At 39.8% G+C, this 19,794-nt stretch overlaps 1 protein-coding gene across 1 annotated transcript in view; it reads right to left on the bottom strand.

Moving 5' to 3' along the window:
- The window catches only part of SLC9A9 (solute carrier family 9 member A9), a 320,114-nt gene that overhangs the window by 174,441 nt on the left and 125,879 nt on the right, over nucleotides 1-19,794 (bottom strand). The window contains exons 7-9 of the mRNA XM_077826749.1: nucleotides 11,127-11,265; nucleotides 8,764-8,869; nucleotides 364-452 (exon numbers count right to left, since the gene is read on the bottom strand). Coding sequence (XP_077682875.1) covers nucleotides 364-452; nucleotides 8,764-8,869; nucleotides 11,127-11,265 — 334 coding nt within the window. The remainder of the gene's footprint in view (nucleotides 1-363; nucleotides 453-8,763; nucleotides 8,870-11,126; nucleotides 11,266-19,794) is intronic.

Genomic DNA, 19,794 nt, shown 5'->3' with positions numbered 1-19,794 from the left:
CCACATGAACCCCGTCTGTAAAACTGTTATAGCTTTACTCACTAGAGCTTTTGGATTTCCTACTACGCTTTGCAACAGTTTTAGATGGAAGCTACTGTAAATTATTACTAGCTCTACATCTTTCATCTTCTAGATGGATATCTTACATTTCTGGTCTCTCAAAGACTAGATTATTACTTTTTTGCCTAGCAAGAGGATTGTTAATGTTTTCCTGGCAAAATCTCTACAAATATCCTTCTCCTGTAATGAAGACATAAGCCTTTTCCTTTGCATTAATGAAAACCCTTCCAGGTATGCTGGCAGTAACTCTATATATTCATTACAGCACCAGAAGAGACAAAGTCAGTTATTTTTGTACTCTACCTGTTTAGTTCTCATTTTGGAATCTGGTGACAGATTGTTGTAGGTATAATGGGCCTGTGTGACGCCACAAAAAAGGACTGCAACAATTCCTGAAATGCAAAGAAAGGCCAGAATCAGCTACTTCTATTTTCTACCTTGCAGTAGTCAAAGGGCAGGATTAGCCTGCTCAAAAACTAATTAGATTGTGTTAAAAGCTTTTTGTAATAGAGAAATGCTAAGATATGTTTTACAATAATGTTCTTCAAACAAACTAGAATTTTGCTTTGATAGAAATCTTAGCAAATCCTCCCCTCTCTACATCCCAGACATTTCATTGCCATCTGCTTGGACCGTTTAATATAGAGTGATAACTGTATAACAACCTCTGATCACAGTCAGACTGACAGTTATCTAAGTTTGTTACTCAATTATAAGATAATAAAAATATAGAAATAATGAAACTGTGACATAGGCCAAAGAGGCAGGAAAAATGTTAATTTTTCTCCCCCAAATGCATTTTTGAGCAGTGGGTGCTGAAGGAGTGCAGTATGAAGGCCATTTTGCCCTCTGCATGTCTGTTTGCCTTGCACATTGCACACTGCTTATTACAAGGCAAACAGCAAAACCCATCTTAAAAATACCACTTTGGTGGGAAAAAGCTGTTGCCCAGAATGACTGGGTCAGTGACTGTAACTGAGTGGCAATAATTATGTTTCCCCAGCCTGTGGGAGGTCATGAGGAGAGAGAAGGAGCAACAGTCTTATCATGAATATAAATGTACTCATATACGGTAACACTAATTATTTTTAAAGCTTCTCTTCCTTCCAAGCCCCATACTAAGGTGCTTAGAGCTGTTGATCATAAAGTAAACACAGTATAACAATTGAAGACATTGAAAAATTCACTGATAACGTAGCCTCTTAAAGTTAGACAAACATCAATCAAAGGGACCACACAGGGGAAAAAAGGATAAAGGAAAAAACTGGGGATAAATAAGTGGCCAATGGTGACTGTACAAAAGCATCTCTGGAAAAAAGAAAACTCTCTCTTAAACATGTGCTGCAACTAACTGAGGGGGAATGATCCTGGGATCCTCCCCGGTGAAAACACGACTGCCTAGTGGATGTAGGCCCCACTCATGTAAAGTGATCTTGGTGGGTGGACTCTCAGGGAGTCCCATTGACTTCAGTGAGAAATCACATGGGCATAGGAGCTCACACACTTGGCCTAAGAGAGAACGGTGAATCCCCAAAAAGCAGGTGGTGCATCTGTGTAAATATTAATCTGGAGAGGCTTAGTGAGGAGGTTTCAAATGTAGCCAGCCCCTTTATTGTAAGGGGCTTTAAAAAATAACAGTGCCGATGTAAAATAATCTACTGTTTCATAAATAGTAAAAATGCAGGGCAGGCCTAATATGATCACAGTTACTCAAGCCAGTGAGCAAATGAGCGGTGCATTCTGAACAAACTGCAAGCTATAGGATTGCCCTGCTTGCTAAACTTGGCTAAAAAGGGAGGATGAGGGTGATCCTGGGGATGGGACTGGCTAGTTTGTAGAAGCCTCAGATTAACATTTGCGATATTGAATGCTAATCAAAGCCTCTCAGATGTTTGAAATTGGGGGTATCAATGGCTGAGGAAGAGTGGGAAACATTTCCTAGGACCAAAATGAGGATGCAAAAAAAGGAAGGACAAAGTAAGAAGAAATATTTAAAAAATGACAAACATAATTTGAAGGAAAAAAATAAAAAGACTAAAGACTAAATAAAGTAACATGATTCTTTTACTAGCCCTTCCTCAGTTTTCTGACTCTCTTTAGACTGCTAGATGTAAAAGTATTGTCCAGCTGAAACCAGTTTTCAGTACTTTAAGTCTCTTTTTCTTTTCATTTCCGGGAAGACCTGAGGAATGGCATCAATGTGCCCTTGATGGAAGAAAGAAGAAGGAAGTAGGAAAAAAAATATGAACAATGGCACAAAGAACAACTGCTACCAAAGAGAAAATGTAAAACCAATTTTCCCATGCAGCAATGCAGAAATTCTCTTGGCTTCTGAATTCTATTCACCTGACTGTATTTCTATTGCAGTAATACAAGCTTCTGCAAACCAGGAAAATTTCACTGAGCTTTAACTGCCCTTTCTTTGCTTTTGTAATATTTCTTTTAATTCAGCACTGGGCTCATCCCCTCCGCTAGATCTATAGCGCAAGCGTCATTAGAGAGCCGTGCTGGGCACTTCAAGTTTATGTTAAGGACTCATTCTCCCAAATGGCTTCAATTCCTCTTCTAGGGTTTGCAGGGTGCCCTGTATTTTGTAGTCTGAAGCTGACGTGGGAATGTATAAATTCTCTAGGTTAATTAGTAGTATCACAATGTCCTCCTGTACAGTGTTATGGATAAATACATGCTCACACCATGAAAAGCCAGTTTAAAAAAATATGGCTAAGCAGGACTATTTCTAAATATCACTAGTCCCTGGGTCAACAATAAAAATGGAAATATGAATTTCCTGTTAGTTTCCACTGCATGAGTCATCATTCTGCCAATTTTTTTTAATTTGACTATTAAATTCAACCATGCTTGTAAAAATTGATTTGTGACTGCCAAATACAATTGTTAATTAGAGGTGGGATAAGTGTCTATTTACTGTTTCCTGAGGCAATGTGAAAACTGGGTCCGTGGTATATAAAGAGCCTGACACTGATCTCCCACCAGGAGTACATTCACTAAATCAGTGCAACTATTCCAGTGAAAAACTGGAATAAGAGAGACCAGTATCAACCACAGAGTATCTGATACAGAGTGTGGGTTCTGGTTTGAGCCTTTAAGAGCCACCACCATCATTCTTCAAAATGGAATTTCATAGACCATATGAACCTTATTTCCAGGGGAGATGGAGTGCTTGCAGCAAGAAATTTATATGTTGCTAAAACAAGGCTTGCTGTGCACAGCCATGGCAGTTACAACATAAGATATATCATAAAGCATGAGGGGAAGTTATTGGAATGTGTCTTTTTAAGAGACTGGTGACCATATGCATGTTAATGCAACTACACAGGAAACAAGGCAAGAATTACCTAAAGAGGCAAACATGGAACTTTCCATTGTGGAAGGGCAAGTTAAGTGAGGCTGGAAATTCTTTGACAAGTATTAAAATTGGATTTTGAAGGAAGGAATCAGCCTGACAGCAAAATGCTTTCTCCACTGTGTATGGGATATAAATTAGGCAATTGTATATTTTGTTCAAAGACTTAGTGGAATTGTCCAATTTTCTTCTGACATCTTTCAGTTTGATTCTGGACTGCTATCACCTACATAGCATGCCTCAAAGATAAAACTATTCGCTAGTTCTTTTCTCATTAAAACATCAGATTCTGGAGCCAAAAATGTAAATGTCTGTCTCAGTTTCCTGCTAAATTAAATGCACACTTCTTGGTTTTACTGAGAATGAACAATGTTGGAATTCTGGACAGGAGAATGTGATTAGATCTATCAGAGCAGAGAGAGTGAGAAAGTCTTTCTTAACAGTTGCTTGTACCTGTGGCTTTATTTTTTGGGGATAGTAGTGACTAATTTACTTTTCCATTCCCTCCGCTCCTTTTTTTTAAAAAACTGAAAAAGAACACTAACTGAGAGCCTCAGCACCCATATCACTGAAGCAGAACTATGGATTAAAGTGAAAGATTTAGGAAGAAATGGAAAATTGGTTCATCAGTGCAATACAACAGCAATGATCTTTCTGAAGAAATTAAATTATTGGAAAATGTAATGTAATATAAAAAAATGAAAAACCTGATAATAAAAAAATGATAGCTATATGAACCAAGTCAATCAGCAGATAGCTAAACTCCAACTACGCCAAACTCTTTGATAATGGGTAATAAGATTTAAAAAAGTCTACCAGTCTAGTTGCTTTTTACTCCATTTGTGAAACACATAGGAATAGTAACAGCCTGTTAGCTGATGCCAGGCATAAGGAATCAGTCTCAATGAATTTTACTCCATTGTTTATACTGATAGTGGCAATTCATCTTAGGGTAAAAGATGGCAATATGTGATGCTGATAATGGGACTCATGCCACAGAAGAGGCAATTGCTATCCTAAAATGCATCACCAATGGTGTGCATTAATTTATAAGTAATTCCTTTACTGAAGGAGACAGAGACTAAATGTCCTTGATGGATCATTTCACAAATAGGCAAAAGGAAATTACTTCCCTGTAATTCTCACTCTCTAATGGCCTGATTTTGCAAGGTGCTAGACAGACTCAACTCCTAAAGGTATAACTTGTAACTAGAGCCCCTGCATTTTGGCTGAGGAGAGCACTATGAGAGGTGTGCTCTTAATACAACCCTGGAAGTGACTGTTCAGGCCAAGAGGCTCTTATGTAACATAAGCATAGCTGCTGACTCCATGGGTGCGCCAGGGCTCTAGCACCCACAGAAAAAAAATAGGGGTTCTGAGCACCCACCGGCCACAGCTTTTTGGCAGTGCTGCTGATCAGCTGTTTGGCGGGGTCGCCAATCAGCTGTTTGGTGGCTGGTGGGAGATGTTCAGGGGAGAGCAGAGAGCAATGAGTGGCAGGTGGAGAGCCTCAGGGAGGGGGGTGGAGTGAGGGCGGGTAGAGGTGAAGTGAGGGTGGGGTGTCAGAGGAAGGGACAGTGTAGGGGTGTGGCCTCAGAACAAAGCAGGGGTGGAACACCCACTGGGAATAATAGAAGTCAGCACCTGTGAACATAAGCGTAGTCCACGGCATTGCTCCTTTCTGGTGGCTGCATACATTTAACCTCATTTTAAATAGATTCCACTAGTTCGGGATTAAGAAATCAGATGCTTTCTCCTAAATTTGCATCTCTCATTGAGCAGTGAAATGTGCTGCTGGAAAGCTGTTAAATCACCTGATGATCTGTTAACCAGTAGAATGAACTCCACTCTGAAATATAACTAAAAAAAAACATTGTGGAAAGATTTCAGAGTAACAGCCGTGTTAGTCTGCATTCGCAAAAAGAAAAGGAGTACTTGCGGCTTAGAGACTAACCAATTTATTTGAGCATAAGCTTTCGTGAGCTACAGCTCACTTCATCGGATGCATACTGTGGAAACTGCAAGAAGACATTATATACACAGAGACCATGAAACAATACCTCCTCCCACCCCACTCTCCTGCTGGTAATAGCTTATCTAAAGTGATCATTCTCCTTACAATGTGTATGATAATCAAGTTGGGCCATTTCCAGCACAAATCCAGGTTTTCTCACCCTCTGCCCCCCCCCACACAAACTCACTCTCCTGCTGGTAATAGCCCATCCAAAGTGACCACTCTCTTTACAATGTGTATGATAATCAAGGTGGGCCATTTCCAGCACAAATCCAGGTTTTCTCACCCCCGCCCCCTTTTTCCAAAAACCGCACACACAAACTCACTCTCCTGCTGGTAATAGCTAATCCAAAGTGACCACTCTCCTTACAATGTGTATGAAAATCAAGGTGGGCCATTTCCAGCACAAATGTACTGCCATGTAGATTGGTCAAACTGGACAGTCTCTACATAAAAGAATAAATGGACACAAATCAGATGTCAAGAATTATAACATTCATAAACCAGTCGGAGAACACTTCAATCTCTCTGGTCACGCAATTACAGACATGAAGGTTGCTATCTTAAAACAAAAAAACTTCAAATCCAGCTCCAGCGAGAAACTGCTGAATTGGAATTCATTTGCAAATTGGATACTATTAATTTAGGCTTAAATAGAGACTGGGAGTGGCTAAGTCATTATGCAAGGTAGCCTATTTCCCCTTGTTTTTTCCTATCCCCCTCCTCCCCAGACGTTCTGGTTAAACTTGGATTTATGCTGGAAATGGCCCACCTTGATTATCATACACATTTTAAGGAGAGTGGTCAGTTTGGATGAGCTATTGTCAGCAGGAGAGTGAGTTTGTGAGTGTGGTGGGGGGAGGGGTTGAAAAAACCTGGATTTGTGCTGGAAATGGCCCACCTTGATTATCATGCACATTGTAGGGAGAGTGGTCACTTTGGATGAACTATTACCAGCAGGAGAGTGAGTTGGGGGGTGGGGGGGGTGCAGAGGGTGAGAAAACCTGGATTTGTGCTGGAAATGGCCCAACTTGATTATCATACACATTGTAAGGAGAGTGACCACTTTAGATAAGCTATTACCAGCAGGAGAGTGGGGTGGGAGGAGGTATTGTTTCATGGTCTCTGTGTATATAATGTCTTCTGCAGTTTCCACAGTATGCATCCGATGAAGTGAGCTGTAGCTCACGAAAGCTTATGCTCAAATAAATTGGTTAGTCTCTAAGGTGCCACAAGTACTCCTTTTCTTATTGTGGAAAGAGTGAATACAAGCATTTTCAGGCAAGGGTGAGAGAAGATGAAAGTTACATTGGAACTGGTTAAAAGCAAAGGGCTAAAAATGTCTACTTTAAGATGAAATGTCAATACAGTATTAATAGAGTTGTTGCATATGGAAAACACAGCTTTGAACTTCTGAAGCTACAAGGAAGACTGCATGTGTTCTTTTTTCCTAACAGCTTCTGACAAAGGCCTTTCATAGAAACTAAGTGACAGAGGCTCAACCCTGCTGATAAATGAGGCAGGAGTCATCTTTGCCTCATCACGACAATGTAATTAAACAATTGCCAACTGAGACAAAGAAGGTGCATATGAAAAGAATTGCTAGTGCCAGAACTAAAAGGGCGGGGTTTGTTTTCCTTGCAATTTATGTAGGTGGAGCAATTTCTTTTTTTACCATCTATGTCAGTCCCTTTATTTATAAGCAAAGGCTTAACTTCCTTGTACTTTTCTGTTTTTTTTCCCTTTAATTGGATCATGACTTTGCTTTCCACTCACTTTCTGGCCAGTAAAAATAGTTAACTATGGCTACTGTGTCATTATAAAACCCCTCCGTGCCATCAGTAATTAGGGCTTTGATTTCTGACATTTTATATGTTAAAAAAATGAAACACCATCCCAAGTGACTAGTAGGAGAGAGTACATTATGTGTCACCATATTTGCAGTGTGATGTGAAGAAATGATATCTGCCAATTATTTGGACATGCAGTCTGCTCCAGCATTCTGACAGTGGAACTTGCCTTCAGTACAGCAGTGCCTGAAGCAGTGACAGCATCGGAGGCAGTATCAGTGTTTCCATTATGAACCCCGCTTTTCAGTTATTTAAAAATTTAGTAACACCATATTTGTTCCTGGCTAAAATGTGACACCCATGGATTCCGCTGGGGAGAAGGTTTTAAAATTCCTATCTTAGAAAGTGTGGGAAGTCACTCAGCTTAAAAACAAAGGATTTAGAAGTTATTCCATTTTTTTGTCTAGGTAAATAGCAGGTTATTAGAGGTAATGTTTTGAAAATGGCCAGTAACCACAACAGAACTAAAGAAGGCCTTGTTCAGGTTAAAGTTGGGGTTTTTTTGGAAAGTGATAGAGCCTGGCTCTCTTGTTTAACTTGGAAACACATTGGCATTCATCCACCTTTGGCATAGAATGGGACAGAAAATTGTGCATAAAATGAGGAAGAGGAGTGAGCATGCAGCAATTTACAACAAACCACACGCTGGTTTCAAAGTCCTCTGAACATACGGCTTATCACACAAAAGGCAAAATCCTGGCTCCATTGAAGCCAGTGGGAGTTTTGCCATTGACTTCAGAGTAGCCAGGATTTCACCCAGGCCTCACTGCTCCCCAAAAGCTTTACAACGATCATGTTCAAAGTAAAAATTAACAGGTCTCCAGCAATTTCTCCAGAAAAACTAAACGGGCTCTCTATTAATGCTCAGGCGCTCAGGTTTTCTTCTAACTTTCCTTGATGTGAATTATGGCAGTTCATGGTCAAAAATAACAGTATCAAAAACATCAATAGGCTTAAACTATTATGACTCATATTCTTCCTAATCACATTATGAAATCAATCAGAGTCTGGGCATTGCACAGATTACTTCTGTGTACCTTTTTCATTGTGTATGAATGTGTTTACTTTTTCTCTGCGTTGAAGAAAGCAATTTCTGGCCATGTATTTGACTATGGTTGCACAAATGCTATCTCCATGTTGATGCAGCGATGTGTAGGCTGTAAGTGGTTTTGGTCTGTCACTGGGCAGCCTGTGCCTTTCTCCGGATGCAACAGGGATTTGAGTGGGAGAAATAAAAAAACCACCAACCAAACAAAAACTTGTGCAAAAAAAAAAAGTCATTCAGGTATCTATGGATTTATGCCTGCAGATGGATGTTTGCAGCACCCACACATTTCAGCAATGACAAGAAGCAACTGGATTTTGGAAGATTCATATAAGATGTCATGCTCAAAATAGGTGTGCTATTTTCCCACATCACAGATTTAGTAAAAAGCCCCACAGTCTTTGCTTACTCAGGAAAATGCAACACTTACCTGTAAGACCAGCAGCTTCTGCTGACAGGAAGGCACTCCAAGACAGGAGGAAGAATAGGCCTGTTTCCAACATGGGGAACTCACACAGCTTTGTAAATTTTGTCAAGTGCTAAAAAATACTAAGGAAAAAAAATGAACAGCTTTGCACCCTAAATTCAACCTCACCATCATAAATGAAATAATGCACCGTAAAATTATTCAGCTGTATCATACAAAGCACATAAGCATGTGCCTTCAATGGGACCTTAAGATTATACATGTTATTAAGTGCTTTGCTGGATCAAGGCCTAAGTGATTGAATTTAGCATTAATTTTCCAGCATTAGTCTACTTCACATATCTACTTCTATTTATATTAGCCGTTGAAATGTGCTCATGTCATGTGGTTTCAAAGAAATGTGGCTGTGAAAAGGTGATATGGCAACAACATGATCAAAAAGCCAAGTTGGTCCATGGCCTTTATTGTCTCTGTCAAAAGGGAAGGTCAACTTTACTATGTAGCCTTTAAATGAAATCAGTTTACAAGCATAATTGGTGCTTCAGAACTGGACTCTCAAAGGAATCAAGATGGGGAAGCTGATTAACACATTAGTGCTTTGTTTAGTCATTTATACTTGTGCAAAGTGAGTGTAAGTTGCTACTGTTGTGATTTGGTAGCATTTTTACACCAACAGATGTAAATGACTAAACAAGATGTAGGGAAATGGAGAATCACGCCTTTCCCAGTTTGGATAAGCTGCACTTTAATTTAGCTTGGCTTGTACCTTGTTTAATTACTGCTACTACATAAATTGTAAATTAAACAAATATTGTATTTTATGTGAGCATCTCAAAATACTTTGCAAACATTAATTGTTATTGTACCCATTTTAAGGCAGCGTTCACCGAGGTATAGAGAAATTAAGGGCTGAATCCTCAAAGGTAGTTAGGTAGCTAACTACCTTTGAGGCTCTGGGCCCAAGGGCTTGTCTACACTAGAAACTTAAGTCACCTGTTAAGTTAGCTGTGAAACTGATAAATATGATGGCTAACAGCCGATGTAAGTAATGCAATGTCTACACAGACACTGCATCGACCTAACTACACTGACATAAGCCTTACGCTTCTTGTTGAGGTGGACTTATGTTGGTGTCGTAGGGCACTTACATCAGTGGGAGCAAGGCTGTAGTGTGTACACTGACATAGCAAAAAGAAAAGGAGTACTTGTGGCACCTTAGAGACTAAAATTTATTAGATCATAAGCTTTCGTGAGCTACAGCTCACTTCATCGGATGCATCCGATGAAGTGAGCTGTAGCTCACGAAAGCTTATGATCTAATAAATTTGTTAGTCTTAGTCTCTAAGGTGCCATAAGTACTCCTTTTCTTTTTGCGGATACAGACTAACACGGCTGCTACTCTGAAACCTGACATAATTAGGCTGAAGAAAGCTGCCTTATGTCGACCTAACTCTGTAGCATAGACCAAGGGTAAGTATTTTGCCTAAAGTCCCACAGTGAATCACTATCAGAGTTTAAGATAGAACCCAGGACTCTTGGCTCCTTTTGCCTTTTCCACCTAGTAGACAACACTTCTTCTGATTTTTATCCAGTTACATTATATTCCCACACAGTTGTATGGGTCAGTTAAAATATAGCAACTGCTGGGGAGGCTGAGTGTGGTATGAAACAAGGGTTTCATTACATGAATTTATGTTAGTGTCAGGTGGAACAGTACAGGAGAATTTTGATGTCATGGTGCTTTAATTTTCTCAGGAATGCTAAAATACTAACAGGTACTTCGTAACCTGTAATCCCATGACTTTGTCAGTGGCTGTGAGCTCTGTCAAGGAGGTGAGCTCAGTCCTTGGAGTAAGGCTGTACCGCACATACTCTCCTCCCCTCCCCCAGTCTGGTCCAGTGTGGTGATCCATTCCTCGTTGATTGAAAGGATTGGTCAGCATGATAATGTTTTGGGGAGAAATAAAATAAATGGGGAAAGACAGAGGGATTTCAGGAGAGTCTCCCAAACAAGGGAATTTGGGGTCCAGTCCTGCATCTTTTACTCATGTGAATAGTCCTTAGGCACAAGGGTAGTCTTATTGAGGTCAATGAGACTACTTACAGGAGTAAGGACTATAGATTTTGGGCCAGATCCTCAGCTGGTTAAAATCAGCTCTATTGAAATCATTGAACCTGTGTTGATTTTCTCCAGCTGAGGACCTGGCTTTGTTTACAGAGCCTCTTCAAACCCATGGTCAAGAAGTTCAAGCTCAAAGTAAAGATGGTCAGTCTTAAATCACAGACAGCCTTAGAAGTTCTTTTCAAGGCAACCAGACTTTCAAACTTGCAGAGTTTTTTTCTGATTGAAAAACAATAAAGGATATTAAAGCTGTGACAACAGCGTATGAGGACCCCATTGCAAATGATCCAGCAAAGATCCCCAGGAAATTCCACACAGACTGGAAGAAAGCAGCAGCATCAAATGTGTTAGGATTCTCCTTGGGACTGTAAACAGATATCGAACTGAAAAGAAGACAAGGGGGAGAGAGGAAAATAATGAATTAAATCACATTATCGTTATAGTGAAATCAAGTGTTAAACATACCCACTTTGTAGGCACTCACAATGCAAGAGAATGCTCCTCAGGGCTGTTAGCAAAATAGAAAGGCAAGAAAAAGGAGAGTAGGAGGAAAGGGTTTATTTTTCAAGGCAATAACCTGAGAATCAGTGGTTTGCTGCCAGTCACTAAACATTTGTATACTAGGACTGTCATAAACAATATTGTTTCCAAGCCAGCTAGGCATTAAACTATGGTAGATGTATAAAGAATATGCAGGGAAAATAGATAACTTTGAATTATTTATTGGCCATATGTCTTCGGAGCTGTTATATATTCACAAATATTTCTGGTAAAAAGTGCATTTTTATGGCTGAGGCACAAATGGGCGATACAAATCACAGTATGTACCAAATCTTCTGAAGTGATGCTGTCATAAACCACAAACTAGTTCCCTTCCCTAGCATAACCCTTCGTAAACAAAACGGTGAACATGTCAAGAGCTGCAGAGTATGAAACCCCAGAGAAAAACAAGAGGACTGTTTTCCCAGAGAAAGAAACTGCTGTAGTTGCCAGAGGTCGTCTTTTATATCCAGTCTCTGGCTGTAACCATCAAGATTATTTTCTTATGGGAAATTACTCCACCAATGGCAAGGCCATATCTTTAAACATTTTTGAGGGCTATTTACTACTAGTGACTTGATGCCCAGAATGCTAATGATACCGCCAAGTATGAATGTATTTCTGCTTGTTGTAACATAAAAATTAACAGATGTGCTGTAGCCCCAAGCTTCACAAATACTAATTAAGCAACGTTTCAGATTTTTGTGGTTCTGTTGCTTTCGACACTTGAGGTCTTTTATGCTTACTGTCAAAGAAAATAAGTGATCTTGGCAGTGGATTTTAGAACGGAGTATGCATTGCTGTAAAATTATTGGTATTTTAAACATTAAAACTAGATGATTTTAAATTGGGGTGAATATTTCATGCTTATGGACGTGTTCTTAATGTTCATCTCTGCAACTGGATGTTTTCTGTCTGGACATTAGGCAGCAGAGATGCAGCTCTGTATTCAAGATTTTTCTGAACAGTTGCACTCATTTAAGTGCCTCCAAATGTTACTCAGAGACCAGCAACTAGGCTACTCTCAGACCTTATCTCTTGGTTGGTCAAGGATATATAGAAAGGGAAGTTAACATGTGTGAATAAGAGAACAATCCTTAGAAGTACTGAACTCCTCGTGGCTGGTGCTCACCACTTGTCTGGATCTGAACCTAAAGTCTTACTTTTTTATTTTAAGCTTTTAGTGTGCCCATTACCTCACTCTCTTGCCACACATGAGAACACATAGCACTTAGTGCTATGAATTTTGAAAGCACTGTACGTACACTAATTAAGCTTCACATAATTCTAGTGATGTAGCTAAAGTAACAGTTACAATTTCAATTTTACATATTGGAAAACTGAAGTGACTAGTTCAAAGGTCACACAGAGAATCAGTAGCAGGGTCAGAATCAGACTTTCAGAGCTCTTGATTTTTGGCCCCAATCATCTAGACCAAGCTGCCTCTTGAGGGCAAAGGGGATGATTTAGTATTGATAAATATTTTATTTGACTCAAAGTGACACATTCTTGTGTTACACCTGGCTGCATTGTGATCATCACTGTGGTCATTAAGCAGGGTCTAAGAAGTGCTGTACAGAAAAGTGCAAATGAGCAATGACTTTCTAAACCCATTCACTGAGAATGTGAATATGAATGCTTGGTTTCAGAGTAACAGCCGTGTTAGTCTGTATTCGCAAAAAGAAAAGGAGTACTTGTGGCACCTTAGAGACTAACCAATTTATTTGAGCATGAGCTTTCGTGAGCTACAGCTCACTTCATCAGATGCATACCGTGGAAACTGCAGCAGACTTTATATATACACAGAGAATAAACTTTTCTTACATACAGAAAATTTCAAAGCACCAGAAGCTGATATTCTTACTCATGCAGAGTAGCACTTTCTTTCCAAAAATTGTCTTGTTAACATCAATGAGACTATCTGAGGACCTTTTGAGGAAGCATATCATATTCTGGCCCTGTACCATTCCATCCAATATAAGTGCCAACCAGTGCATGTGTATGCCTGGGACCAGCATTGCCAGTTCTCTCTCAACTGCTGGACATGCCATGCTGGAGAACAATCTCAGGGAGTACATCTCTTGCCTTCATTCATGTCTTGAGATGATGCTCATCACTGACCCCTTCAGTCTGAGGTTTTAGCCTTCACAGTCACATCAGAGATTATGGTAAAAATATAAAACTCGGACTCTCTGAGCATCTGCTTCTTTCAGCTGATGTCTTCTCAGCTATAGTGCTGTGGGTCAACAAACTGTTATTTGCTAATATTTCTTGTATACCTAAAAGGGACTCTAGTTGTTTGTTCTGTGTTGAAATGTTATAGTTAAAATTCTGTCTCTTCTTGACTGTAGATCATGTTCTCATTGATTCTTTACCTCAAAGAAGTATACAAAGACTGCAGTTTCTCATCCCTGTTTCTTAACTAATTGTAAATGGGGAATTGACCTTCTATGTCACTAAGTTTTAAGTGGTGATTTCAATCAAGTCAATCTAGCATTTTTCCTGAATGCATCAAAGAAAGCTGATGAACTATCCAGAGGGCCTGGTCAATGCAAGGGACAGCAGATGTTAAAAGCCATGAGAACTGTATCAAGAGCTCCTTGACCTGGAAGAAGTATACACCAGGCAAACATCAATGAAACCATTAATGAACTGCTTATTAATTATGCCAGCCACAAGGCAAAAGAGTTTAAAATCAGTTAAAGAGTGTTATACTAGGTTTTATGATCAATTACATGGGCATTTTCTCAAACAAAAACACTCAAACAACTTATCTTAAATTAAACCAGAACTATCCTGCAGAACTGAAGCAGCCTTCAGTTTTCAGAAGGGAATAAATACAGTAAGCCTACCATTGTATCAGAAGAAAACCACATTCTAAATCTTGGCTCATCTTTATAATTGAAACAAAAGCAAATATTTGATTTAAACAATTGTAGGCCCTAACTATGCCGCCCAGGAAAATGCTGCTAGCAATTCTTTCTGGAAAGAATTGTTGCCCTGAACAGTTCTCCTAGGGTCTAAAGCTTTTATATTCAAATAGGTGAATGTTTATATGAATTTATTGGATTATTAAACATTTTCTCTGCCTACAGGTCTTCTTACACTTTAAGAAGTGGGACTGTTGGGACAGGAATCACTGCAACTTATATATGACTGGTTCTGATAAGACTTTAGAAAATCTGATATTGGTCACTAAACACAGAGCCCAAATTCCTAGTTTAGTTATCAAACTAAACATAAGATGTACTATTCAAGCAGCAGTGCAATTATTTCTTGTGTCATGAACACTACAGAAGAAAGAAACCTATTAAATATGTGAAGTTACCTTGCTCATTCCCCTGAAAATGCAAGATTATATTTCCAAGCTTCCTGTCTTGTCTAATTTTAAATGTCTCAAGCAAAGAATTTCCATCCCTTTTCTGTAAAGTCTGTTATGTTAATATTCAGCTCTCATTGTCAGGAAATTTTTCCTCATATTCTGTCTAAATGTTCCTTTGCTTCATGTCATCTGATTACTAAAGCTTTGTTCTTCCTGTATCTCCCTAAACAATTCAACTCTCTGTTTGGGATTCTTCTTAAACAGTAGAGTATTATCATGTTAACTAAGTCTTTTATCTTAGTTACTATACTTATTAAGTATAAAGAAAAGGAGTACTTGTGGCTTACATACTAACAAATTTATATGAGCATAAGCTTTCATGAGCTACAGCTCACGTCATCGGATGCATGCAGTGGAAAATACAGTAGAGGGATTTTATATACACAGAGAACATGAAACAATGGGTGTTACCATACACACTGTAATGAGAGTGATCAGGTAAGGTGAGCTATTACCAGCAGAAGAGAAAAACAAAACAAAAACCTTTTGTAGTGATAATCAGGTGGGCCATTTCCAGCAGTTGACAAGAACGTGTGAGGAACAGTAAGGGGGGGAAATAAACATGGGGAAATAGTTTTACTTTGTGTAATGACCCATCCACTCCCAGTCTTTATTCAAGAATAATGCAATGGTGTCTAGTTTGCAAATTAATTCCAATTCAGCAATCTCTCATTGGAGTCTGTTTTTGAAGTTTTTTTGTTGTAATATTGCTACTTTTAGCTCTGTAATGGAGTGACCAGAGAGATTGAAGTGTTCTCCGACTGGTTTTTGAATGTTATAATTCTTGACGTCTGATTTGTGTCCATTTATTCTTTTACGTAGAGACTGTCCTGTTTGGCCAATGTACATGGCAGAGGCATGGCATTCCTGGCACATGATGGCATATATCACATTGGTAGATTTTTTTTTCTCTCCTGCTGGTAATAGCTCACCTTACCTGATCACTCTCATTACAGTGTGAATGATAACACCCGTTGTTTCATGTTCTCTGTGTATATAAAATCCCCCTACTGTATTTTCCACTGCATGCATCCGATCATCCGATGAAGTGAGCTGTAGCTCACGAAAGCTTATGCTCAAATAAATTTGTTAGTCTCTAAGGTGCTACAAGTCCTCCTTTTCTTTTTGGGGATACAGACTAACAAGGCTGCTACTCTGAAACCTGCTACTAAGTATAGTAACTTATAATTCTTACTAAGTATTATCATGTTAACTAAGTCTTTATTTAGGCAAACTTAGCATATTAAGTTCTTTTATCATTGTCTAATCAACTAGTCACCCAGAGCTTTCCATTTTTGAATATCCTCCAAATTATCAGCATATTTCAAATATTAAGGTGTCCAGAACTGAACATTCTATTATAGGTGCATTTATTCCAATGACAAATATAATACCATCTAGCTCTCATAGAGTGCTTTTCGTTAGCAGAGCTCAAAGAAGGTCAGCATTGGTATCTTCATTTTACAAATGGGGAAACTGAGGCACAGAGTGGCGCAATGACTTGCCTGAGGTGTCTCAGAGCAGTGGCAGGCCGAGAACCAAGGTGTCTAACATCCAAGTTCAGCGCTTGATCCACAAGGCCACATCATCTCCCTCTAGAAAATGATTTTTACCTCAATGGATGATGACTTGTTATACAATATGTAAGCCAAAAATCACACTGTATATTTTTAATGACATACCACCTTATGAGCACCTATTTAAGTTACTGCCATCTATAACATCTGGTGCAGATCATTTCCAAAATTCTTGCTTTACAAATATTCTTTCCCTCTCCCACCCCTCCCACTCCTCATCATCATTGCTCTGTGTTGTTTTTTACCCAGAATTTCTCCAGATTGAATCCTATTTGGTGTTTTCGTGACCACAGCTTTTTCCTTTATACTATTCTTTGATCCTCACTAGTGTGCACAGTACTTTCTAGTTTAGTACTATCCACAAGGGATGAAATCCTGTTCCCATTGAAGTCAGTGGCAATACTCTCATTGACATCAACAGAGCCAGGATTTCACCTTGGATGTTCACCCCTGTAATATGGCAGGGCTTCTCAGCAGTTTACAAAGGATCTATTGCCATGCTCACAGCCTCCTTCAAGCAGTCTTATTGTCCAAATCTAAACAAAACAAATACAAACAGCTCCTTGGCTCATTCTGGGCCACAAACTCCAGGGGATTGTCCCCCTTTTACCTTTCAGGCTCTCATAGCCTCCCGACATAGGGGACTCTGGCAGTCCTGCTTCCTAACTCTGACTCACTGGTGTCTTCCCTTCCCTAGCCCCAGGGGCCTCTTTTAAAGCCTATTCTGGATCAGCTGACGCAGACAGGTGCACTGGCCCTGCTCCTCCTTAAAGGGTCAGTGTCACCCCGTGACAACCCCTTTTCCAGTACATCACTGACAACGCTAAATAACATTGAGCCTAACTCCAGTTCTTGCCCCCAAGCTACTTATTTGACACTAAAGCAAAATGTCACAAGATAACACTTCACACTGAAGACAGTCACAGTTAAACATGCATGTCTCTAGTCTTGGTTCCCCCACTCCCTAAACTCTAACAACATTCTGCATGAACCCTATTTCCGCTCACCGACCTTCTGTGCCTGATGCAAAGGAGTGAGCTATGCTAACAAAAGCTGTGTGCAAGAGACTGTAAAGATAATGACAGGTTTCAGAGTAACAGCCGTGTTAGTCTGTATTTGCAAAAAGAAAAGGAGTCCTTGTGGCACCTTAGAGACTAACCAATTTATTTGAGCATGAGCTTTCGTGAGCTACAGCTCACTTCATCAGATGCATACCGTGGAAACTGCAGCAGACTTTATATATACACAGAGAATATGAAACAATACCTCCTCCCACCCCACTGTCCTGCTGGTAATAGCTTATCTAAAGTGAGCATCAGGTTAGGCCATTTCCAGCACAAATCCAGGTTTTCTCACCCTCCACCCCCCCACACAAATTCACTCTCCTGCTGGTGATAGCCCATCCAAAGTGACAACTCTTTACACAATGTGCATGATAATGAAGTTAGGCCATTTCCTGCACAAATCCAGGTTCTCTCACTCCCTCACCCCCCTCCAAAAACCTACCCCCATACACCCACAGACTCACTCTCCTGCTGGTAATAGCTCATCCAAACTGACCATTCTCCAAGTTTAAAACCAAGTTAAACCAGAACATCTGGGGGGGGGAGGGGTAGGAAAAAACAAGAGGAAATAGGCTACCTTGCATAATGACTTAGCCACTCCCAGTCTCTATTTAAGCCTAAATTAATAGTATCCAATTTGCAAATGAATTCCAATTCAGCAGTTTCTCGCTGGAGTCTGGATTTGAAGTTTCTTTGTTTTAAGATAGCGACCTTCATGTCTGTGATTGCGTGACCAGAGAGATTGAAGGGCCTAATAACATCAGCCACACTATCAGAGGCTCGTTCACCTGCACATCCACCAATGTGATTTATGCCATCATGTGCCAGCAATGCCCCTCTGCCATGTACATTGGTCAAACTGGACAGTCTCTACGTAAAAGAATAAATGGACACAAATCAGATGTCAAGAATTATAACATTCATAAACCAGTCGGAGAACACTTCAATCTCTCTGGTCACGCAATCACAGACATGAAGGTCGCTATCTTAAAACAAAGAAACTTCAAATCCAGACTCCAGCGAGAAACTGCTGAATTGGAATTCATTTGCAAATTGGATACTATTAATTTAGGCTTAAATAGAGACTGGGAGTGGCTAAGTCATTATGCAAGGTAGCCTATTTCCTCTTGTTTTTTCCTACCCCCCCCCCCAGATGTTCTGGTTTAACTTGGTTTTAAACTTGGAGAATGGTCAGTTTGGATGAGCTATTACCAGCAGGAGAGTGAGTCTGTGGGTGTATGGGGGTGGGTTTTTGGAGGGGGGTGAGGGAGTGAGAGAACCTGGATTTGTGCAGGAAATGGCCTAACTTCATTATCATGCACATTGTGTAAAGAGTTGTCACTTTGGATGGGCTATCACCAGCAGGAGAGTGAATTTGTGTGGGGGGGTGGAGGGTGAGAAAACCTGGATTTGTGCTGGAAATGGCCTAACCTGATGCTCACTTTAGATAAGCTATTACCAGCAGGACAGTGGGGTGGGAGGAGGTATTGTTTCATATTCTCTGTGTATATATAAAGTCTGCTGCAGTTTCCACGGTATGCATCTGATGAAGTGAGCTGTAGCTCACGAAAGCTCATGCTCAAATAAATTGGTTAGTCTCTAAGGTGCCACAAGGACTCCTTTTCTTTTTGTAAAGATAATGTTACTGTTTTATATTTAAACAAAATGTTTAATTATTAAATATTAAAGTTCTTATTGTTAAATTAGTATTATAGCAAAATAGAGACTTTGCTGGTTCTTCCACACAAGTGGATTAAGGTTAAACATAATCCAGATCCACCAAAAATGCATGGATTCATAGAGTCATAGATTCCAAGGCCAGAAGGGACCATTATAAACATCTAGTCTGACCTCCTGCGTAGCACAGGCCACAGAACTCCTCCAAAATAATTCCTGTTTAAAAAAAATCCAGTCATGATTTAAAAATAGCCAGTGATCAAGAATCCACCATGACCTTTGCTAAATTGTTCCAATGGTTAGTTACCCTCACTGTTTTACATGCAAAATTATCCTCAAAAACTGCTCTCTTGGAAAAATTGGGAGGAGCGGGGTGAAGAGAAATTTTGAACCATCTTCAGAGTTTGGCAATCAAATTGACCTAATGAACCCTGGATCATAGCTGGAGGATAAGGGAGACTTTATTGTCTCACCCTCTCTAAAAGTTAGAAACACCTCCCCCAGTGGCTACAGCAAGCCCACCTCTCTTTTCCCGATCTACAAGATGGAATTAACAATAATACTTAAGGTATGTCTACACTGCTTCTGTGAGGTGTGATTACAGCAAGTGTAGATATACCTGAGCTAGCTTTGATCTAACCAGATCAAAGGCTCCAGTGTGAGCAACAGAGG

This window comes from Eretmochelys imbricata, chromosome 9 (genome assembly GCF_965152235.1).
Source record: "Eretmochelys imbricata isolate rEreImb1 chromosome 9, rEreImb1.hap1, whole genome shotgun sequence".
In the NCBI taxonomy this organism is placed as follows: domain Eukaryota; kingdom Metazoa; phylum Chordata; order Testudines; family Cheloniidae; genus Eretmochelys; species Eretmochelys imbricata.
Note: the sequence above shows the minus strand (reverse complement) of the source record. Positions and strands in the feature narration are given on the sequence as shown.